This window comes from Trachemys scripta, chromosome 14 (genome assembly GCF_013100865.1).
Source record: "Trachemys scripta elegans isolate TJP31775 chromosome 14, CAS_Tse_1.0, whole genome shotgun sequence".
Taxonomy (NCBI): domain Eukaryota; kingdom Metazoa; phylum Chordata; order Testudines; family Emydidae; genus Trachemys; species Trachemys scripta.
This window is the reverse complement of record NC_048311.1, coordinates 25,396,875-25,421,272: the sequence shown is the minus strand read 5'-3', so window position 1 is coordinate 25,421,272 and position 24,398 is coordinate 25,396,875. Positions and strand designations below refer to the sequence as shown.

The window sequence follows — 24,398 nt, the reverse complement described above, 5'->3', positions numbered from 1 at the left end:
GGGTGGAGAGATAGGGGCATCTTTTCACATGTAATTTACTAGGGGCCATACCGTAAGTGTGATTCTAGCCCAAAGGCAACATGTCTTAGAAAAGCATGACTGCTTCAGGCCCCAATCTTACAACCCCCCGTTCACAGGGAATAGTTTTGACTCACGCAAGCAGTGCCACCAAAGCCATGGGGACGGTGCACACCAGTAAGGAGTATGCACATGACTAAAGTACGCAGTGTCTGCCTCAGGCTCTTTCTGAACCATCCTACATTCAAAAATCCAATTAAAAAATGAACAGTCGTAAAGATGCAAACACAGAGAAAAGGTCGCTTCGCTCACATGTGCCCAACATCCAGGTATCAGAACATTTAATGGCAACCGAACAAAAGAAAATACACTCACACCTATCAAGTGAAATTGTTTGATGCCCACATTGTTCTTTTAGTGCTGCAGTGTTAGAAACATTAAATTAAAAAAAAAAGTCTTATTTGCTGAGAGCATTAATTACTTATGTTTAGAGGTTTTATTTTTTCTAAGTTAATCCCTAAATTATTTTAAAAATGCCATTAGATAGTGGTGAGGGATCAAAGAAATTCTCTGCTCAGCATGGGGGCTGCCTAAGCTGTGAAATTTTACTTTCACCAACAAAAGTACCAGCTTTGAGGTGAAAAAAGAGATCAGGAGCATTAGAGACAGAGGCAGAGCACTCAGGGAAGATAAAGCAAACACAAACATGGGTCTACTCGCCCAATGTGTCCCTTGCTGCTTACCGTACTTGCATTACTTTGCGCATGGGACTCTTCTTCATACAAGAAACATGATCCTGGCACTGGGATAGGAAAGAACACAAGTGTAGTAGGACTTGCAAATGGGGTAGTTCAATGTAATTTGTCAGTTGGCGGGACCATGTGAGATACCCAATATTAGTACAGTTAGGTCTTGGATTCTGCTAACTGAGTTTTTTTGGATGTTGCAAGATCCACAGAGATGAGCTTGGCAGGATCCCAAACTGCGCAGTACATTATAAAAAATTGAATACTGCAGCCAGGCAAGGAGCTGGTACCAGATCTAGGGGCCTGATCTCAAACATGTTGAAGTCAATGGAAAGACTCCCATAGACCATTGTGGGCTTTAGATGAGGTGACTAAAATGTTGTCAGACTGTGACACGTTTCTAACTTTGATAGGGAAATGGATTTCACACTATTTTTCAGGCCCCATGTACTTGTGTATGCCATGGGTCAAATCACCTTCTGGAACAGTGAGACCTACAAGAGAAAGGCAGGGAATCTCCATCAGATTCTCCTTCACAGCTTCCTGCTAAACATCTTCCAGCACTAGGAGGGGTTCTAGTTCCTGTAAAATTTGCAGTGGCTCATCCAAGGGGTTGGGAGCCCTCACCAGAGCTGCAGAGGCAGGATCTGTCCTACTTGGACATTCCTTCACCACCTAAAAGGCAGGGTGCCCTGGCAGAATGAAAATGAGGCTATGCATAAGGAAGGCTTGAGTTCTAATCCTGGCTCTGCCATTGACTTATTGTGTAAACTTTGGGCATGTCACTTTACCTTTCTATCCCAGTTTCCCATTTCCAAAGTAGGGATAATACTTATCCAAGCCCTAGGGGTGATGTGAGGGTTATTGAGCTAATGTCTGAACAGTGCTTTCAACATGCAAAGTACTAACAAAATACTTATTATTAATTATTATTATTAGGGATGTCCATTCATCGCACGTAACTCATGCGATTAACTAAAAAAACATTAATTGCGATTTTAAAAAATTAATCACGATTACTCACAGAAGTCTTAAAAGAGCAACACTCCGATGCGGAAACTATAGAACCAGAACCACCAAAAAAGAAAATCAACCTTCTGCTGGTGGCATCTGACTCAGAGGATGAAAATGAACATGCACCAGTCTGTACTGCTTTGGATCATTACCAAGCAGAACGTGTCATCAGCATGGACGCATGTCCTCTGGAATGGTGGTTGAAACACGAAGGGACCTATGAATCTTTAGGGCATTTGGCACGTAAATATCTTGTGATGCTGACTACAACAGTGCCATGTGAACGCCTGTTCTCATTTTCAGGTGACATTGTAAACAAGCCGGCAGCATTATCTCCTGCAAATGGAAACAAACTAGTTTGTCTGAGCGATTGGCTGAACAAGAAGTAGGACTGAGTGGACTTGTAGGCTCTAAAGTTTTACATTGTTTTATTTTTGAATGCAGTTTTTTTGTACATAGTTCTACATTTGTAAATTCAACATTCATGATAAAGAGATTGCACTACAGTATTTGCAATGGGGGAATTGAAAAATACTATTTCTTTTGTTTTTTACAGTGCAAATATTTGTAATAAAAATAAATGAAAACTAAGCACTGTACACTTTTAATTCTGTTGTAATTGAAATCAATATATTTGAAAATGTAGAAAACATCAAAAAATATTTAAATAAATGGTATTCTATTATTGTTCAACAGTGCGATTAACTGTGATTAATTTTTTAATTGCATGATTAATCACAATTAATTTTAATTGCACGATTAATTATTATAATAGCTTGACAGCCCTAATTATTAATTATTATTATTATTAAGTTAAAGCAAATGTAAAAGGTAAACCAACATCTCCTAAAAATCATCCATTTAAAGGTATGATCCTGTATTCCTTGTTCACCCAAAATAAGGACAGGATCAGACCCTAAAGTCTCTGGGTTTCTCATTGCCATTCACTTTGACTGGCTGCTCAAAATGCTCATAAAACACGAAGCAGAAGATCAGAATAATTGACTTGAGTAGTTTTTGGCTGATCAATAACATTAGTTAATTGTACCTTCATTTAATATTTAACCCTAGCTGGTGGATACTGTCCTAGTTCGGGGCAACTGCCCCCATACTCCTGGTTCTACAAGAGCATCCAGTCCTCAGATGTCACCTCTCTTGGTTGGAGACCCACGTCTTTCTCCCTCCTGACTGGGGTTGTTCCAGGCTGCCCAGTTCTCTGCCTACACCGTGAGTTTACCAGTGAGTCCGACTCACTAAGCAGGCTTGTGTTACCTTTTCCTCAGAGGTTATGAATAGTGTAATTGCCACAGTTCTTAGGTACCACACAGCTTTTCCTAAGCAAGTATATTAATTCTTAAGGTGAAAGCACTACAGAGAAAACATATACAAACCAATGAAAGAACCCCAAGCTGATATGCTTTCCAGCGACCCTCAACTCCAACCAGGGCTCGGTAGGAGTCTGTCCTTCAAACCCTATCCAGGGGGTTTTCTGTGGTCACAATTTCATAACACCCTTTCCCTCAGAACAAGCAGACCTATGTGTAGATTAGCCTTTCCTTTACGCAGCCTGGGTCTTTGATCTGTAGAGATCGTGAAGAGGTAAATCAACCAGAAAAAAGTCTCCTCCTCACAGAGAAACTCCAAAAGGCTGAATCTTGGCATAGCTGAAGGGGGTATATTTGCATCCCCCGCCCCCTGATTTCCTGCAAAACCCACTTAATTAAAATTTCATTCTTGTCTGGCCCATTGTCTCAAATAGTCCTTTGATGCTCATAACACTCCCAGGGTTTACATTAGTCCTGTCTCCCCCGTGATATGTTACATACAATCCCACAACACCACATTTTATTTTTACAGTAGTTCATTTATGGTATTTTGGCAATAACACATCAACCTTTGCATTTTTAATACAATGAACTCAAAACATACTTAAACTTAATTCAGTAAGGCTGTCCAGAATATTGCAGGAAATTGCCATATCTGTCTCTGGTATCTTTAAACTAGTCCCAAAGTTTAAGAGTCTTTCTTTCTTTCTTTTTTTTTTTTTAAGTCTAAAGCATACTACAAAAGCTGAGAGGACTTGGAAATAGAAAGGTTTGTTTTAACATGTACGCATTTCTGTACTTGCTGGGCACAAAAATAGAAATCAAGTTGCACAGTCTTGTTAGCTACCGAAATGTAATGTGCAAATAAAGTGCCCATGAGACCTAATAAAATGCCATAAATGAACTACTGTAAAAATAAAATACCAGACCACACCTATTCTGCAGCACGAACTTGAATATGCTACAAAGAAATGTATTTTCTTTCATTTTTAATGCAGAAAAGAACTGATTTGGGGATAGAAGGAAAAAGAAAGTTTAAAGATATACAGAAATACTTCGAATGGTTGGCAAACAGGGCATAAAGACCAATTTGGATATATGGTGCCATCAAGCTGTGGGTAGACTCAAGTTGGGATGTAGCATTCGCTGCAGCACTTTATAAAAGATGCATTAGAACGTAATGTTACAGCATCACAATTCTTGGTAAGGGCTAAATCCTATGGGCATGTCTACACTGCAGCTGGGAGCGAGTGCTCAACCTGGGAAGTCAGAGACTCAGACCAGCATGCTAAAAATAGCAGTGTGGACCTCGCAGCTTGTGTGTGAGCTCAGTCTCTCAAGCCCTCCTGTCCCCTGGCCTGAGCTCGGGTGTCTAGCCCGAGTCTACACTAGAGGCACAATGTCCATGCTGCTATTTTTAGCATGGTAGCTTGAACCCTACTAGTGAGAGTCTGGTCCTGGGCTGGGAGGCTGGCTTCTAGCTGCAGTGTAAACATACCCTAGGAGTTTAGGTCAGCACCCTTAGCTCCCATCCATTGAAGTCAAAAGGAGCTGAGGTATGTGTGTTTGTTTGATTGACTCCTGAGTGACAACGTTTAATGGGAATGGCTGTTGTTAGAGAGAGATGGGGAAAAAAGCTGTATGTGTCATATGTAAAAGAAAAAAAAAGCACACGTGCAAATTCTACTGATAGACAAATTAAATACAGCCTTACAAAAACCTTTTGCATATGTGCACTGGATTACCTGCACAGACATACATACTTTATATTATATATATATAAAAAGAGAAAGAACAAGAGGGAGGTTGTGTGTGTGTGTAGACCCAGAGAAGTCAATGAGAGTATGGATTATTCACAAGAATAAACTATGATGGATCAGGAAAACTCCCTAAGTTCTTTTTACAATCTGAAACTGTGATTTTTCAAGAAAAGATTTTCAAGGGAAGACTCCTAGGCTAGGGTGTGTCTACACTGCACATTAAGCCCAAGCTCTGACTCAGGTTTGAGCCCAAACCACCCTTCTGTCCACACACAATCAGTCTGATGGGGTCAGAAAGCACTCAGGACCCAAGTCGTAGGACCCTGCTTGGGGGATAGGTCAGAGCGAAGTCCCAGTGTGACACAGGTCAAGCCCGGTCATTTTGCAGTGTGGATGGAGCTCAAGCCTCAGAGCTGAGTTCGAGTGTCTGTGTCGTATATAAAATGCACAGGTGTGGGCTTGGACACACCAAGTCCACAAGCCCGGGTCCCACAGACCCAGATTTACAATGCAGTGTAGACATACCCCAAACTGACCTCAATGGGCTTTGGATGATCCCTTTAGTGCTTGTAAAGGGTAACTGATTGAGAGCCTGGGTCAATGAAGCTCTATTTATCTATACAACGAGTACAATGCAAGCCAATCTGTGCAAGCTTCCCCATTCTGCCATGCTAAGGGTCCCAAACTCTGACTTGCAAAGGGTTTCTCCTCTAAGTATGAAATGGCTTTTTAGTCTCCAAGATCCATTCAGTTCCCTCTGCTGAGGCTTCCAACAATGGTGCCAAATTGCATCGATTGTGCTGGTAATAGCAACACCCGTTTCTCTGGGAGCAGGGCTGAGCCCAGTAAACTCACTTCACACAGGACACCAAGCCAGCCATTAGATGGTAACAAGTTTTGGCCACTTCACTTCTGACCTGGGCTGAACCAGTGACTTAGAGGTAATTAAAGAAAATTATACTAATGCAAAAAATGTTTGAGGTGAACCACAAATTGCCCTGGAGGAAAGGAGGTATGGAATAATTTTTTGGTCAAAAATTGAGCAAGCAATAGATGCTTTCTTCCTCCTCCACCTCATCTTGATCTAACATGACTGCTTGACTTTTTCTTTAAGGCTACAAAATTGACATAAAAGAAAAACATACTGTCCAACCAGGCAGAAATCCTAGGAGGTAGTGGGGGAATATTGACAAACAGAAATGTGTAAAATGATTAATCAAAAAATGAATAAAAAGGAAATAGTAACAGGGGATCAGGTGGGCTAAACAAATCATCATCCCACCAACTCGATGTCAGGCTGGGAAGCTACTTCAAAACCCACCAAGAGAACCTCGTAAGACCTTGTTAAAGGCAAATACTGCTACTGGAAAAACAGCTTGTGAAGCTTGTCAAGCTTGGGATCGACGTTCACGCAGATGGTGGAGCAGCTCAAATTGCCCAGTTAAAGGGTGACTCAGAATCTCTCTCTGTTTCCTACTACAGCTTCAGACTTGAATTTTTCAGGTCCGTTAGCTAAATAACTAAACTCAAAACCATAAGCTGCTTCACACTTTTTACCAAAAGAAAATGTATTTGTCTAACATATGTTTGCTTAAAAATTAATAAGCTATACGAAACTCAGAGGTATACATTGAGACTATATTTCATGGTAATTTTTCATTGGTGGTTCATTAGGTGGTTATCCTCTGATATTACACATGCTCTTGTTTATCTTGATGCCTGGGGATTTTCAAGTACTTCTGACAGGAGATACGCATAAAGTAACATTGTGCAATAAGAGGAGATTATATATGCCCGAAATTACATCTACGTAGGGGGAAAACAAACAACAACAAAACAGGCCTAAAACAAAAATAAACAAACAAGAGGAGAAGTTGCATTTTTTCCAGACTGGCAATACTTTTCCTCCAGTGCAGTTTTTGAATTTCACATTAATCTTTACAATTACCTTTGGTTAATGATGTTGAGAAGTGATTTTCATTTAACTAAATCGATGTGTGCATGTGAGTGTGAGCGTGTATAAGAGAGAGAGGTGACACCCATTAAAAGGATTACTTCTTGAAGACAACAGTTCTTGACTGTCCTACTTCCAGGCTCCAATGGGACAACAGTGAGGAATAAAGTCTTGTCTATGTTGGTGTTATGGTTTTGTGTGTGTGTGTGTGTGGGGGGGGGTTTGCAACACTATACTTATGCCAATGTAGCCCTGCTGTTACAAACATGTAGTGTAGGCTGGAGCTGGTCAGGAATTTTTCAATCAAACCTTTTACTTATTGAAATACGTTGAATTGTTGAAGCGGAAACTTTTAAAGGGTCAGGTTCGATGAATTTTTTTACTCAAAGTATATTTTTGAAAAAAATATTTTGACATTTTCTAAAAGAAAAATTCCAGTTTTCTGGTTCAAAACATTTTTGTTTCCAAATTTAAGGTAATTAAAATAAAAAAAATGAAATGTCTGAGAAATCTAAATGAAACATTTCAATTGACCTGGAACAAGATTTTTTTTTTGTTTTCAGATTTTTAGTTGGTGAAAATTTGCAAGATTTCGACGTTTTCATCCTGATTCGGGATGGGAAAATATTTTTATATCTTGAAAATCTTCGTGGCATGGGAAAACTGTTTCCCATCCAGCTTCAGTGTAGACACATTGCCTCAGTGTCAAAATAACTGACCCGAACGTGAGTCACCCCAGTTTCAAGCTGGAGGAAGTGTGCTGGTGCAAATCATTTTTTAACACCAGCACAGCACATTTACATTAAGGGCTTTTACTGGTGCAAAGTGGTTTATACAGTGTAGGCAAGTCCAAGTGTTTTCAGGTTCAGGTGCAACGCTTGTCCTCAGGGCATGATTAGTCAATCTGAGATTTTGTCCAGAGGAGTTAATGTAATCCTTAATATCCTTTTGCTGGGGTAGGGTCTTTCTGGAACCTATATGAATATTTCTCTGTAGCTTGGAGATGATTATTACGATTATTATTATTATTATTGATTTATGTCATGCCTGTCTCAAGCCTCAAAACACTTTACTGAATTACTATATACATAGGAATCATTTCACTTCAGACACTGACATAAGGCAGCCTTCTCTGGAGGGAATCTAAAGGAGCCATTAGGATGGTGGCAGTAACATGAAACGGCAGTCCAGGGTAGGAAGTAAAGAATACCTCAGCTCCTTATAGAAATGGCTTGGCAGAATGCAGTCACAGAACTGGAACCTAGCTGGGACCCCAAGGTTAACACCCATCTACCTTGTGTACTTAAATTAAATTTCTTAAAGGAAGTAAATTGGTTTTATGGATTAAAGAGACTGCAAAATGTCCTTGTCCTTTATTATTTAGAAGTTATATAATTAACAAGGAAAACCCTACACACAGGATTCAGATAATGTTCTGATACATGTTTCTGAATCACTTTGAACAAATAGGCACATGGGAAAAAATTATTCCACAATGCAGGTTCAAGCCTCATATCAAACATTTAAAAAGAGATGACATGCAAAGGGCATTGGCAGCTTGTCAAAATGCTAAGTACCTGAAGCAACTTTAATTTTGATACTTATCCAAAATAATCCATAGATCCATTGAAAAGATCATTATTAGAGTTTGGTAGTGAGGAGGCGAAAGACTACTATCTCTCCTGATTCCTTCTTTCTTAAAATTAAACAGTTATGTGTTATTTATGGCCCCGAATCAGGAAAGCACTTAAGTATGTGCTTAGGTGGTTTGCTGAACTGGGGCTCAGACTTTTGGCTAAAAGATCCCCAATTAATATTATCAAACTATCTTTATGGGAACAGTAACTCTTACATGGTTCTAATCATGAGCGCTCTTTTGAAAGGTTCATTTTAACACAAAGAATTTTGCTCTGGGGTGTAATAAACAATTCCATATAGTGTGCTTAATTAATCCCCACAAGTCACCAACAGGACCCATTAATGCTCTTTCTTTTCATCTAACCTTAAATATGCAAGTTTCCAGGGATAAAGGGTTTAAAATGAACATCCTGGTAGAATTCATGGCCACTCTGACCAAGCATAAAACAGGCAGCAGTATGGATTACTCAAAGCATGAAGGCACTAGAGTGTGAACTAGTCAGATTTAGGAAAGTTTTGTCAAGTTGGGTAACATTTTTCTTGCCTTCATACCTGCTGAAAAGAGGATAGAGGCTATAAAACAGATTCAAACTAAACAACTATGTGTGGGGAAAATATCACACAACCTTGGGAAAGTAAATATTTTTAAAAAATAATCAATTGTACTTGGGAATTTATGTTATTGTGAAGTTATGACTTGTACAAGATTCATTGGCCCCCTGCATGTTAGATATATTTGAGTTTTGTCCTATCAAGTTAAATTTTCAAAAGCATGTAAGTGATTTAGGTTCCTGTCTCATTTTCAAAAGTGAATTAGGCACCTAGGTGCCTAGGAGACTATCAGTGAAAGTCATTTGAAGGCTCCTAAGTCACTTTTGAAAAATGGGGTCTAGGCTCGTAAATCACTACGTCGCATTTGCACAGCTAGCTAGCTGACATATGGGTGATTTAACTCTCCTCTAACACCATCAGGTATGAGGCCACTTTGGGTGTCTGGACAGAACATTGACAATGAATTTTGAAGTTGATGTGAGCCATGGTTACTTAGCGCCTTTGAAAACCAGGCTACTTATTTCGGTGTTAAATATGAATGTAGATACCTAACTTTAAGCACCAAAGTTTGAAAGTTTTGGTCTTAGCCGCTCTCCACTTCATTTTAACCAATTTGCAAACCATTATAAACCTGTCAAAAAGCTGAAGATTGTTGTGTTCAATGTATGATATGATAAGGACTTGGACAGGAGTTTTGGTAGTGTGGGCAGCGACAAAAGGCTGGATTTTGGAGATGTCGTAAAGGAAGAAGCTGCAAGAATTAGACACAGGCTGAATGTGTGGGCCAGGCTTAATTAACTGAGGCTTAATTGTTTACATATAGCCTTTAGATCCTCAGTTGAAAGGTCCCATGGAATTGTAGAGTATTATCGCTACTAGGGTGATTAATGTAAGTGTACAGGACTAATCTGGTTAGGAACTAGAATGGGCTTCACTTGAAATATTCCAGCAAAGAAAAAACGAGGCTTTTCCTTTCTAAAATTCCTCAGGATGAAGCTTAATACAGTCCACCTGAACACACCGATGGCTTTAAAAATAGATTTGCTTTGCTTAAAAAAAGAAGTCTTAAATACTTAAGCCCCTCTGCGCAACCTCATGAACTGTATTTAATATTCATTACAACAATGCAGATGAGCTGCATATGCTCGGAGTGTTTAGCAGGACTGTTCAGAGAAAGGTATTCTCTCTGTTCATTCCACTTTAAAGACTGTAACGGGTGCCACCCCTAATGTGATACTCTTCCAGGAATTATGTGGCGGCACTGGAACAGCTAATTAGCTGGGCTGTGGGAAGCCACAGCCTGCAGCTTCAGCTTCCAGAAGCATTCCTTTAGGGGATGGCAGTGTGGCTTTGGCCTGGGCAAAGATACACAGGGTTGTTAAGAAGCCCACAGGCCCCATAGGCTAGCTGATGTTTTCAAGCCGGCTCATCCCATGTTCTAACCACAATGAGTCAAGCAAACTTCAAGGCACCATGGATAATGGTTTGGGTGAACTGTCTTTTTGTCTTACTCTCTCATTAGGGAATCCCATCCAAAACATTCTCATGTATACACAGATAACCAATGAAATATTTCTATCCAAATGAGGCTTTTAGAGCAAAATATTTTCTGCAAGTAAACAGCTCATGATTGACCCCTAACGTTTCTGTGCACTCTTAAGAAAGGTAAATGAAATATGTCCAAATCCAGTACCTTTATATTTGGTCACTACAGCCGAGTTGACGCTAAGAGGTTCTTGGAAGGTGACAGTGAGTGATGTGCTGCTTGTTACCATGAAACAGACATTGGTTGGCGCCTCAGGGGCTCCTGGGAGAGAAGAAAAAACATCAGGTCCATAGCACAACAAATCCTATTCAAACAACGTTTGTGTGTCTTCAAAGAACCAACTGAAAACCACCCGGCAATTGTGAGCTTTGGTTCGTAAGTGTTTGTGTTCCCTGCCTTTTGAACATTTTAATTAGTACCCCAACTAACAATATCCTGCAGACACCATTTGTTTCTATCATGGTTTTCAGCTCCTTTGGGTTAAAAATATCTTCCTGTACCTATGTAACCCAATAAAACAGGATAATGTTAATTATGTCAATGAAAAGCCCCTATAAATCTTTTGGGGTGAGAGGGAGGAAAGAAAGGGGACAAAAACTACCATAAAGAGCTAATTAAATCATTAAGATTTCACTAACAGATTCAAATGTATCACAAGACAGAAAAAACATTTTTACATTATTCTGGTTAAGAAATCACCCAGGTTGTAACAGCTACTTTGTATATGTTTCACTATAGTCATTCTAAAATGTGTTGTGACATGAAGTCTCTTTAAAGCATATAGGTCAGTTCAAAGAGTAATTCAGTCCAGAAATCAAATTAATTACCTATTGTTTGTAGGAAAAACTGGCAATCCTTTTGAACATGCAAATGATTCTGAGGTCATGCTGGGTGTGGATGAAGATGATATAGTTATCTAACTTTTTACATCTGATTTAGGATAAGGGCATTAAGCAAACTCTTGTCATGTAACATAACATGCTGGCTGATGGGCCAGATCTTCAGCTGGTTACTGGTAGCAGTGTAGCACCATTGAATTAAATGAAGATACCCTGACTGACACCACTTATGGATGTGGCCTAATATATTTACAATTTTGTCATTGCAAGTAATGAACATTACATTTGTGGTATTCCTCATATCCTAACTCAGAGAACACCATACATACTTTAGAGGAGTATTCTTGGTGTGCAATACCCTTTAGATAAAGTTAATTATTTGCAAACAGATTTTTAGAAAGGCGATTCTAAAAATGTTAATGGTAACAATGATTGTTTGTCACTGAATGTATTACAGCCAAAAGATCTAAATGCTTATACAAACGGAAGCTTCAGTCTCTAGTCTACTCCTCTCCAAGGGCCACAGTAGGCCTTTCTGCACAGAACCACATTTAGAGTGGCTTAAAAAGTTCCACATTTTTGAAATTGGCTCATTTTCTTTGTTGATGCCAACAAATAGGATTAACTTCTCACAATTTTCTGTGTGAAAACTTCATTCTGGGGTTTCACCACGCACAGAATTGTTCACATTTTTTCTCAAATTATGATAGAAAGGTTGAATTTTTGCCCCATTTTCCCTCAAATGTCCCTATTTTACAACTATCTTTAATCACACTAAATGAAACCTGGAAGGAAGGAAAATGTAAAGGGAAGGCTTAATGATGCAAGAAATAGACATTGTACCAGGAACTTTTGGGTCTGATTATCTGAACAGTTTTGAGTGCACAACTCCCATTCTGTAGAAGCTGCACACATGCAATTGTCAGGATAATTGGGCCTCTCAAATTCTAGCACCAACTCCCTTTCCACTTTTGGGAAGGTCACTTACTTTCTGTGCCCCAGTTTCCCCACCTATAACGTTCAGCTGCTTCCCAGGGGCATCAGGAGGACTGATAAGAGCATTTTTGTAGAGAAAAAATTGCTCAAGTGCAAATTATTCTTATTTAAAGCATATTCCTTTTAGGTGTATAACCACCTTGGTTCTACTTACTGGCATGCTCATAGCCTGCTTTCATGCGCTTGTATAGCCTGTATCTCCACTCCCACGCTTTTAGTTGCTTCTCTTTGTCTGTGTTGTCCATACTAAGACCTTCACTCATCACTTGTGCAGACAGCTCACTCACTCGCTGCTGGGCTTCCTGGACCAAGGTGCTCAGATGCATTGACCTGCTTTCCATATTAACAACTGCCAAGAAAAGGGGAATGCAAGTGACTGCTTGATGGAGTGATAAAGTTCTGCCCTCACTTACACTAGCACAACCCATTTAAAGCCAAATCCTCTCCATCCTTCGAGTAGCCCCATTGAAGTGAAATGATGCTCATCTGATGTAAACTGGCATTGCTCCAATAAAGTCAATGGATCTATGTCAATTTCTACCAGCTGAGGATCTGTCCTGTTTAAATGAGACTAACCACATGAGTAAGGTGAGGAAGTTTAAGCTCACGGTATTTATCATATGCTTGAAAGTGTCTTAAGCAAACCAAAATTAACCTACATCCTTTTCTTTCACGTTGACAGATTATTACAAAAGATTAATAGCCAAAATTAAAGCTTTTCAGTTTTCACCCCGTTTTCAGTTTTACTTGGTCATAAAAACCCATTTACTTCTAATGAACAAAAAGCTGTGGTCAACTATGGACAAAACATAAAATTCACAAATATCTACAGGTCAAAAGAAACAGCTGTTGGAAGCCCAGGAAGAATGGCTTTGTGGTTAAGGTACTGGCGTAAAACTGAGGAGATTGGTATTCAGTTCTGTGCTCTGCTACAGCCTTTAAGAATCACCTTTGGCAAGTCATTTAGTCTCCCTATGTCTGAACTCCCCATTTGTAAAAGAAGGGTAATAATAATTCATTTGCCTGCCTTGTCTTGTGTGTGTGTGTGTGTGTGTGTGTACAGTATCTAGTACTATTATTATTTAACATTTATATAGCAGTAGTGCTGACAGCCCAACCAGGTCTGGGCCGCATTGCATTAAGTGCTGTATAAACATACAGAAAATGACAGCTACAGAGGTTAGATCTAAAATGGGTCCCAACCTCAGTCGAGGCACTACTGTGATGCAAACTACCACCACCGTCACGGGTGCCTAGTGAATTTGGGTGGAGCAAACTGTTTTAGAATTGCTCTTGTTCTGAAATATTTAGGGTAGTTTGATCAAATTATTTGCAGTGTAGAAAATATTATTTGCAAAGCTGTTTAATTTAAACATGGGAGGAAAAGTGGCAGATCCAGGTGGTGATCAAAATTCAGGACAGAGCATAAAGGAGGAGCACTCCTGAAATCACCAAAAATAATCCTGCTGTGGTGTGCAGTAACTTTCCACAAGAGCTGTCTGATTTTAACATCAGAGCCTTAATTGCCTTGGACCAAAAAAAAGGGCCCTATTCATCAGAAATAATTTACCACGACAAGCCACAGCTCTTAGCAAGGTTGGGGAAGATGAGGCTTAGGGACACAGCCAGGCTACTGGCGCCTCTGTGTCTTTTATGGGATATGAACCAACCTTGCCAAAGAGCAAGTGGCAATGACCATTTAAAAAGGGACCAAGGCATCTCTGAGAATGCAAACATATGTGATATGGGGACAGGACTCTGACCTGCTGTGACATAAAAAGCACCCCACATCAGAGCAAAAGTGACCAGATCTGGGTGTTAAGTGATGCCTTCGATAGCTACTCCACTATATCAAAAAATCAGTCCAACAGCTCAGGATACAGCAGAAGTTTTGCATCAGGAAAAAAGCAGAGTGACACTCTGATGTGTATACATAGATATGTACACGTTTTCATTTCAAACCTCAGTATCATGACTGGTTTCAGAGGAGCAGCTGTGTTAGTCTGTATCCGCAAAAAGAACAGGAGTACTTGTGGCACCTTAGAGACTAACAAATGTATTTGAGCATAAGCTTTCGTGGGCTACAGCTTCATCTTAATTAAGTAGCCTCTTAGAGGTGGTAGGGCAACTCCCACCTTTTCATGTTCTCGGTAGTGGGTGAGGGCAGGGATAGCTCAGAGGTTTGAGCATTGGCCTACTAAACCCAGGGTTGTGAGCTCAATCCTTGAGGAGGCCATTTAGGGAACTGGGGTAAAAATCTGTCTGGGGATTGGCCCTGCTTTGAGCAGGGGGTTGGACTAGATGACCTCCTGAGGTCCCTTCCAATTCTATATACATCTCCTTATTATATGTTCCATTCTATGCATCCAATGAAGTGGGCTGTAGACAGGGCCAGCTCTAACTTATTTGCCGCCCCAGGCAAAAAAGAAGAGCGCCGCCCCATCGTAACACCCCCCGCTGAGTGCCCCCCCCCCCCCCCAGTGCTGCGCCGGGCCCCCAACCCCCCCCCCCCGCCAAGCGCCGTGCCAGGCCGCCGAAACCCCCGCCCCCCCGAGTGCCGCGTCGGGTTGCCCAAACCCCCGCCCTCCCGGACCACCTCGCCGGGCCGGCCAAACCTCTGGAGTGCCGGGCTGGGCCGGCCAAACCCCCGCCCACCTCCGAGCGCTGGGCCGGGCCGGGCTGCCCAATCCCCTGCCCCTCCCCAGGCGCGCCGGGCAGGCCAGACCCCCGCCCCCCCCGAGCGCCGGGCCGGGCTGGCCAAACCCCCAACCCCTGTGAGCGCCGGGCCGCCGAACCCCCCCCCCAGCGCCGCACCGCCGAAACACCCCCCGTGCTGCCCGGCCCGAAACAAACACAAAAGAAAAAAAAAAAAACCTTCGAGCGCCACCCTGCCGAAAAAAACCCAAAAACAAAAACACGGAGCGCGCTCCCCGCCACCCCAACATTGGCTGCCCCTTCTAAGGTGCCCCAAGCACGTGCTTGGTCGGCTGGTGCCTGCAGCCGGCCCTGGCTGTAGCCCACAAAAGCTTATGCTCAAATAAATTTGTTAGTCTCTAAGGTGCCACAAGTACTCCTGCTCTTTTTTGAGTATCATGACTGGAGCTTAGGCAGGAGTCCAAGGATAATCCCACTTACTAATGTGAAAAGTGCCATTGGGTATTTAACAACCACAAGGAGAAGAGTAAAGAATTACTCCACACCTCTGACATCCTAAAGGTTTTCGAAGAAGGGTCATCTCTAGGGCTCTGCTTTCAGAAGCTGGCTTGCAGCCTCTCTCCTCCAAGTATGATCATTCTTCATGTGGACATCTTGGGACACATAGCCATGCTTACCACAATCGGCTGACATCTTCAGAATTCGCTACCTTCTGTGAGACGAACAAAGGGTGACAGACCTTCCTGGATCCATGCAAATGATAAATGTGGAGCATATTTGATAGCATACCAAGACTGATAGGGAAGGTTCTATGGGTCAGGTTCTCAGCTGGTGTAAACTGGCATTCCTCCAAGGTCCAGAGGATGATCTGATCTGATCTCCTTCATCAAGATTCAACTCTACAGTTGTCAGGCCTTGGCAAGGTGTTTGCAGGCAATAACCACTGGGCATTTTAATTTTATTTGTACTTAGTTTTGCACAAATGATGAATAAAATCAGTGGAGGAGAGAGAGATGGTTACATAGCACAAAGTGGACTCTGAGAGCAGGGAGAGTAAATCAACCTGCTTTAAATTTTTAATGTAAATGTTCTAGGGGCTGCACTATATCCTTCTGCTATTTGGTATTTAAGGGAAGAATGAGCTTGTGCTGGGGCTTGCATAGACTGGACTTCACATGGATCTGATCAGGGCCGGCTCCAGGCACCAGCTAAAGAAGCAGGTGTTTGGGGCGACCAATACCAAGGGGCGGCACTCCGGCCGCTATTGGGGCAGCACGTCTGAGTCTTCGGCGGCAATTCGGCAGCGGGTCCCTCAGTCCCCCTCGGAGCAAAGGCTCTGCAGCAAAATTGCCGCCGAAGAGTGGAGCGGTGCGATCGCGCTGCTGCAGCTTTTTTTTTTTTTTTTTTTTTGGCCGCTTGGGGAGGCAAAAAACCTGGAGCCGGTCCTGGCTCTGGTAGTGGGAGTTGTTGCTCTCTGTTTTGCTTTTGGATTTCCACACAGAAATCCAAGTAACGCAGCTGGGAGGTATGTCACCTGTGTCCTCTCTAAAGCTAGGGCAGTGTAGCTACAAGGGGACCCAGCTAATGGTAGTGTGATTCCCGCTGGACTCCTGTTGCTAGTGTGGAGTGGGGGAAGGGGAGAGGAGGAGCAAGAGCTATTCTTGTAGCAGGGCTGCTGTCTTCCCTTGGAATTGGGGGTCGGGGTTCCTTTCGCTCTGAGTCACCAAGGTCTGTGAGGGTTGGTAGGCGGCGTGCCCTCCACAATCCAGAGCTCCCGGACTCCTTCCGCTAGAGGGGTGGTGCAAGGAAAGTTCTGCAAGAGGGACCTCGGAGAGATTTCTGCACTGGGGCCCGCTCCTGTGTATTTTGTGGGATGGGCGAGGAAGAAAGAGATTGCCCTTGTTCCTTACTCAGGGAATGCTCCCACTGATGAAACTGAGGGAGGGTTTCAGGGTGTGGCCCACTGCGAAAGCCAGTGGAAAGCCACATTACCCGGGAGAGGAAACAAAGAATTCTGAGCCTCACATGTAACAGTCACTTGACAGAAAAGGGTGATGGCATGACGGCCAGGGGCTGTGCTGGGTGGAGATACTGGGCAGAGTTGCCAGGCACAGGTACCTTGAACCACAGAAAGGGTCTGAAATGAGGCAGCCAGCGAGAGGTCAAGTTTATATGTGTTTAGCTGCCCAACACCTTTTGCAACTGGGTTGGGTGGTACCGGGAAGGGGCAGGTGGGAGTTCTACCTCCAGATCCCTCTGCCCATTGAAGTCAATGGGAGTCTTTCTATTGGGTGTTGGGTCAGGCCTTCAGAGCCCAAATGCCATGCAGGTGGAGGGGATTTCACTCTAACAGGAAAGGCTAAATATAAGAAGGAATGTGGAGGGGCTGTGAAGTGTGGCAAGGGGGTAGAATAGGGTAAAACAGCGATTACTGCCAGCTTCGAACAATGGAGACAAACACAGAGGTGCTGAAAGCCTTTCCATGGAGCCTTGAATGCGACACTTCGCTTTTCACTTTCAAGCAGTGACTTGAGATCCTCGAGGACAAAAACCCAATGATTTGGTTTTATTGAGAAAACCTTCACCATTATTTCAATCAGAAAAACTGAAAATCAAGATAAGTGAAGTGGAAATTTGGTGGGCATATTTTGAAATGGAAATGAGGTGGTTATATATTCATATTCTCTGTGTTCATAGGCATGTTTGCATTAATTACAGGAAATGAATACTAATTTATGATTGCCCCTGCTTGCCATCAGACTGCATTTATTTACAGATGAGGTCAATGAAAAATTAGTTTAGTCTTTTTTTTAACTGCTGTTTAGAACACTCAAGACTGTGTTTTCCTCTAGATTTGTCATGGTTAATGAATGTTGCTTCAGCAGTCAATCATGCACTCTAAATGCTGTCACACTTTTTTTTAAAGCCTCAGTCATGAACCATGACAGAAAAATAAACAAATAAATATAAAGCAAAAAAAAAAAAAACCCTCTTTTCACTGAGCAGCTACACTATGCAAAAATCTCCTGGGAAGGTTAAAGGAGGCCAGAATAAATGATAATATAAGTGCTGTGGACATAGAAAAGCAATAAAGGTGTGTACCAACACTGAGGGTCTGGCAAAAAATCCCAACACACACACCCATACACATGCACACACATACACTCTCCAGTGAAAAAAATTGGCAATGCGAGTCGCCTCAAGGTGCAATTTCCTGGAGCACTGAGATTGACATGCCAGTCCTAAATGTTGTTAATTTAACTAACTTCAAATTAATGACACAGTCTGCAGTGACTGAACCCTTCAAACACAGTCTCATTATAGCCTTGCTGGGAATGTCCTAAATATAGGCATTGACACTTTAAAACAAATTCGTATATATTTGTGTATTTTTAGCCAAAAGTAAGGCGTCAGAGTTTATGTCATGGTTTAAGGTTGATTAATTGACTTGGTAAATTCCTCTCCCCTCCCCCCCCTGCACTCTCCAAATTATGCAGAAAAAGTCCCATGAAGGAAGACAAAGGATAGTTTTATAACCACAATAAGTGCTATTAGTGTTCCCGTGCAGTGAGGAGGTCTAATCTGACCTGAGTTTTCATTGGTGCAGTTACTATATATTTACCGATGCCATCCTGCCAGTTCATTGCTACTGTCATTCTCTCATTGAGCCAAAGCCCATCAAAGTGAATGGAAAGACTCCCATTGACTCCATTGCACTTTAGATGAGGCCCTAAAATTGCGGTAATCTGATTTTAATGGGACTTTTAGCTCAAGAGAAGAGTGGGAATTAATGTCTGAGGTATTGGAAGTGGCTCAACTATATATTCAGTGATATACCTCCACACTCCTTGCTACCTCGTTGGGACACGATGGCATGGACCAGAATAATCGTCCCATTACTCCATAGACATAAGAGTCTATTATCCTGTTTCATATACTCAATGCCATTAGGGACCTGTGATCTCTGTATTACTGACTCAGTCCCTATCTACTTATTTTCTAAAGATTTCCCTCTATTGCTAACATCAGTTCAGCTCCACCGGTGTTAATAATGTTAAACAGCCCTGGCTTGGGTGGGAGTGCTGGCTAAGGCAATCATTGTTATTTAGCTTTGGTAACCCTGCCAGCAACTGGTAGCCCATCTTACACATTCATAAGGCTGGGTTTACACTGAGGTCCTTTTATACTGGCTGAATGGCATAAATAGGCCATGCTCTAAATAGGAATTAGGAGCCAGATTTTTAAAGGTATTTAGCTGCCTAAAATGCAGGTAGGCGCCCAGTGGAAGCACTAAGCACTTTTGAAAATCCCACTGGCAACTATCTACATCAATAGGTTCCTAAATAGCTATAAAAATCTGGCCCTAAATCTATAGATTTTAAGGCCAGACCCACTGATCTGGTCTGACCTCCTGCATAATCCAGACCAGGTAACTGAGCAGGATTGAGTCCAGTAATTTATAGTTACGGCTTCTGTTTCTCGGTGTATCAGTTTCATTGTTTGCAGTTCATTTTTTAGCAATTTGCTTTCTGTGATGATATGCAAAAATCGGGGTTTTACTTTTTATATACTGTAATGAGAAGATTTTTGGGGTGTACATCCCAAAATTCTTGTTTAAATAGGGTCAAATATAATTTTTATTACATGTATAAAAATTACGTACATGTTAGTTTAAGCTTTGTATATTTGTTACGGATCCCTGGTTTAGTGCATTTCATATACCTCTCCCTGGCACTAGGCTGACATTTTTTATAATGCATATTTACCATAAATAGAAGCTGATATTTAATAAAAAAATAAAATACAAATATGCTTACCATTATCTAGAGAGATTTTATCCTTTCCCATCATATTAATATCCCAATGTAGTCAAAAAGTACAATGTTTATGACGTCAAGAATAGTAATTTCCATCTTCAAGCAAAATGGATTTTAAAAATTTTTAATAATTTTTTAAATTTCATCTACAATTTGTAATACAGAAGTGTTGTAAATTCTGTGTGCGTGTACAGTCCTCCCTAGCTATGGAGTGTCTATTGGAATGTAGGAATTGGCTGCGCTCAGTAGCTGAGGCAGGTTTAAAGTACCTAGCATGAATTAATGTTAGATGCAAGCCAGGGAGCAGGGACACCGACTATAGGGAAGGCAGGGAAGTCAACCTGAATTGAGTAACCATTTCTAGGTTTTCTTTTTTGGCTGTTCATTGGATAAACACTATTTTTTTTGTATTTGGGGTGTTTTATAGGTGTGTTTTCACTTAAAACCTAAAATCAAAAGCCCTACCTACAAGTTGAAGTACAGCATATGCTTTAGAAAAACATCTTGTCATTATTGAAAGACAGTAAATGGTTAATTTACCACTTGTCTTGGTACATCTACACTAGGGCTCACAATGTTGCTAACACTAGTGGACGTGAACCAGTTTTAGCAGCAATGGGACCTTTGTAGACAATGTACCTACAGCAGACGGGTCCATAGAGCCGTTTGATTCAGAGAGAGGATGCAGTCAATTAATAGATTTTGCTTTCTGCTATGCGCCTTTCCTCCCAAAGAGCTTTAAAATGAAGGGTTAAACAAGCCTCAAAACATAAAACTAATACTTAGAATGAAGATTACTGCAAATACCATGGTAACTTCAGCTGCTATAATTGGTAATTGTCAAGTATTTAATGATGCCTAACCCTATAGCATCATATAACCTACCATCATCTACGCTATCTGCACTTGAGGGGTGTAAATTCTAGTGCGAATAGGGTGTCTCACACTAACTACTATCATAACAATAACTTTGATAAATATGGTTCCTGAGCCTACATATGTCTTCATGTGCCTACACAGTAATACCTATATAGAATCAAGTGTCACACACTGAACTAGCGAAAGTGAGCAGCTATGTCTGAACATTATTGAGGCCATTCCCACGTGACTTTGGTGTGTTCCCTCTTTACGGGACATGGCAAACAGCTAACTTTATCCCCAGAGCCACTTAAAGCAAGTCTCGAGGTTGGGATTTGCTGGGTTGGTAGGTTGCACCCCAGTTGCTGACACGAGACAGGAAAGACCTGCTGAGCTTGTGCTCAGGAAGCAAATACTCCTGCAACTGTCTCCAGTTGTCGTGGCGCCATTGCTGCTTGTATTCATCTTACAAACAAAAGCAGACAGATTTTTCTCTTTTATGTAATTTAATTGAGCCTCCCAGAGCAAGAGGAAGCCCTTAGTATGGATTATTTGGAGCAACACAATTTGGGTTCTGCTATACTTACAGTGCGGGCTTTCCTTTGCGCCAATCCTCAGAAGGATCCTAGCGATAGGCACGTTGTTTGTCAGGATGGCAATATCCAAGGGAGTTAATCCCTCACTGTTCGGTGTGTTTAGATCCAGCTCCTCTGGTGTATATTGATAGAGGAGAATCTGAACTGCGTCCAAATCCTGCTGTTCTACCGCCTCAAACATAGCTTCGTTGCACTGGAAATTCTGTACATCAGCAACAGCAGAAATTAGTTACATTTAATTCTTCCTATGGCAGCCACAAGTTTTACTTTGTATCCTGTTCCAGAGACCACTGGCCCAATCCTATAGCCCAAGCATAAAGACTAGAGGAAGGGCCCTACCAGTAGGTTAGCTTCCCCTGGAGCTGGGCTTTGTTGAAAACAATTTGCACATCTCCCCTTGCTTCAGGTTTCATTATACCCTTGAACTCAGTTCAGGTTCGTTAGAAGGTTCAATGAGGTTCACAACCCTCACAAAGCAAATCTGAGCCGATGTACAGGTTTGCCCTGAAACCAAGCCACATAAGTGATCTTTTAAGATTTACATGTGAAACTGGGTGAAAGTTTGTGGGTTTGGCAGAGGGTTTGACTCTGAGGTTGTCCAAACCCCAAAACTCAAAGCAAAAAGCTGGGGGATGTAACCCAAGATAAGCAACATCCAACTAAAACAAAGCAAAACTCAAAAAGTGTCTTGCAGCTGGTACCAGGCACAGGTTCTGAAATTGTTCATAAATTCTGAACTCTTCAGGGCTTATTATTATTATTATTTGTTTTTCCATAGCACCAAGAAGCCCTAGTCATGAAGCAGGACACCTCTGTGCTAGGTTCTGTACAAAAACAGAACAAAAAGATTGTCCCTGCCCTAAAGGGCTTCCAATCTAATTATAAGACAAGAGACAACAGATGGATATAGCCAACAGGGGAGTACCAGTAAAACAAAAAGAAATAATATTTGTCAGCATGTTAGGCAGTGGTCTCTGCATGCTAGCAGCATATCTGGCTTCTCTTCACTGCTGTAAGAGCTTGGAGTTATAACTCGAGTTTTGCTCATAACCTTACTCCTATTCACACAAAAACCCCTCTAGCTCAAGTTAAACGGTATGTCTACACTGTAATACTAGCGCATGCATGCACTGTTGCGTACATCCCTCTACCATCCATACACAAACCCCCCAAGCATGTGCTTATTTGTGCTTTGACCCTGTGCTTGCTTCAACAGCTGGGGGTATGGGTGAAAGCTCAGGCTGGAATCCACCCGCTTTGCAGTGAGGACTCGAGCAAGGTCACATAAGTCCTGATGGTCCTCCAACACCTTTCCCACAATTCCCCTGAGGGACAGACAAGTTCTCCCACAACTGACAGAATTGACTGGGAAAGAATCCTAGTCTGTCTCAGCACAAAGAACCCTGGGATATGCCCCCAGAGACACACGAGTGACAGCAGAAACAGGGAGGATACAGTAACGCATGTAAGGCTTTGCAGGGGAAACGCTCACATACTGGCCAGGCTAACCCACATACCGATCACCTGGAATAACTTTGCAGTATAAAGATACCCACAACTACTCAGCAGCTGCTCATGCAGTCACTCTGTGCAACTTGACTATTGCTGTGCCGTGTAGTCAGTCTCACTCAAGCTAGGGTAGGTCAGGTCGACTGCAATAACTTGAGTGTACCACTTCAAGCTAACTGCTGCACAGAAGACAAGCGCTAGGCCATTTTTAAATACCCTAATAATTTCACATCCAGCTTCCAGAGAAAAACGCTGACTAGGAGAGGCCTTGAAACTCAGTGGAGCTTGTCATCATTTGGTAAGAAGAGGGGATGGGACTGAAGTAGATTAACTGGCTGGGTACCTCCAAAATATCGGCAGGTAACCAAATACGTGTATCTGTGTGGTACTCAGAAAAATGCAGATTGAGTGGGTGAGCTCCTGAAAAATAGGACCCAAGGATGTACCATTTATTAGCATCTTCTCTTCTATTCTAGGCTAGAAAAGAACAGTGAGGCCCCTTTCCCCCCCAACAATAGATATAAGAACTAAGGGAAGGGATAAAGGAAGAGCGGTAGGATGCAAAGAAACATATCACTCCTTAATTGAGCTGGGAAGAAGCAGGTGCAGGAAGCTAGCACGGCCTGCAGGGTTTTTGTTTATGAAAACATCCTTCCAGTGCTCTACAGTGGTGACGTGTTATTTGCCAAGTTACTTTAAACTCCCTTTCAATGTCCCTTTGTGATAATTACCCAACAGCTTTCTTCTTTTAAAAGCGAATTATTAGAAGCAACTGGCCCAGCTGTGCAAAGAGAGCTCAGCATGATGCCATGCAAGGGAGCTACAGTTTGGGTGGATGTACTGTGCTGAGGGGAGCATTAAAGAAATACTTGGATATGAGCGAGAGAGAGATTCAGGACTGAAGCTTGGCTCTCCCTCATTGCTGGAGGCGGACATGTTACAGAAGCAGCCTGTTCAGCACACACACTAGCACTCCCGTTTGGCCTATTGAAGGAGACGCATTGCTGAACTCTGTGTTCAGGTCCTCATTGCTGCAGGAAGAGGCCTGGCGGAGAGTGGGAGAGTAAAAAGGGAATAAATGAAGGGATTGTGGAGACTCCAAGGAGGCATCTGTGGACCTCTAGAAGAAAATAACCATTGCCTGTGAAAGGGAAGCTCTGATAACATTGAACTCAGCTGGAGCTGCGGGTGATTTGCACCTCTGAAAATCAGGCTCAAGATGTCTCGAGTTGGGCACCCAAAAATTAATGGATACTTTGGTGGATATAGGCCTAGACTAGCTTTTCAAGACAGTTCTGCTAGTATATCTTTAATACCTGTCAATGGAATTGTTGTATTAATACTCTGCTAGTTGTTCCACATTGTGTGGTGGGCTCTGTGATGTACGCTACGTACCAAGATGAGATCCCCAATTCCAGTGCAATAGATATGAGCTCTGAAGCAGATCAAAGGCCAAAAAAACCCCAACCAATCAAACAAACAAAAAAAAAAACCCAACAACATTTTCAAAAATTTGTTTGTCTTGGGTCAATTGAAATGTTTGTTCTCATTTCAACTTTTTAAAAAATATAATTT

The 24,398-nt window shown here is 41.9% G+C and overlaps 1 protein-coding gene across 1 annotated transcript in view; it reads right to left on the bottom strand.

The window, feature by feature from the left end:
- Positions 1–24,398, bottom strand: part of ANKFN1 (ankyrin repeat and fibronectin type III domain containing 1) — an 83,198-nt gene that overhangs the window by 44,182 nt on the left and 14,618 nt on the right. Inside the window, exons 3-5 of the mRNA XM_034790040.1 lie at positions 21,306–21,516; positions 12,543–12,737; positions 10,701–10,814 (exon numbers count right to left, since the gene is read on the bottom strand). Coding sequence (XP_034645931.1) covers positions 10,701–10,814; positions 12,543–12,737; positions 21,306–21,516 — 520 coding nt within the window. The remainder of the gene's footprint in view (positions 1–10,700; positions 10,815–12,542; positions 12,738–21,305; positions 21,517–24,398) is intronic.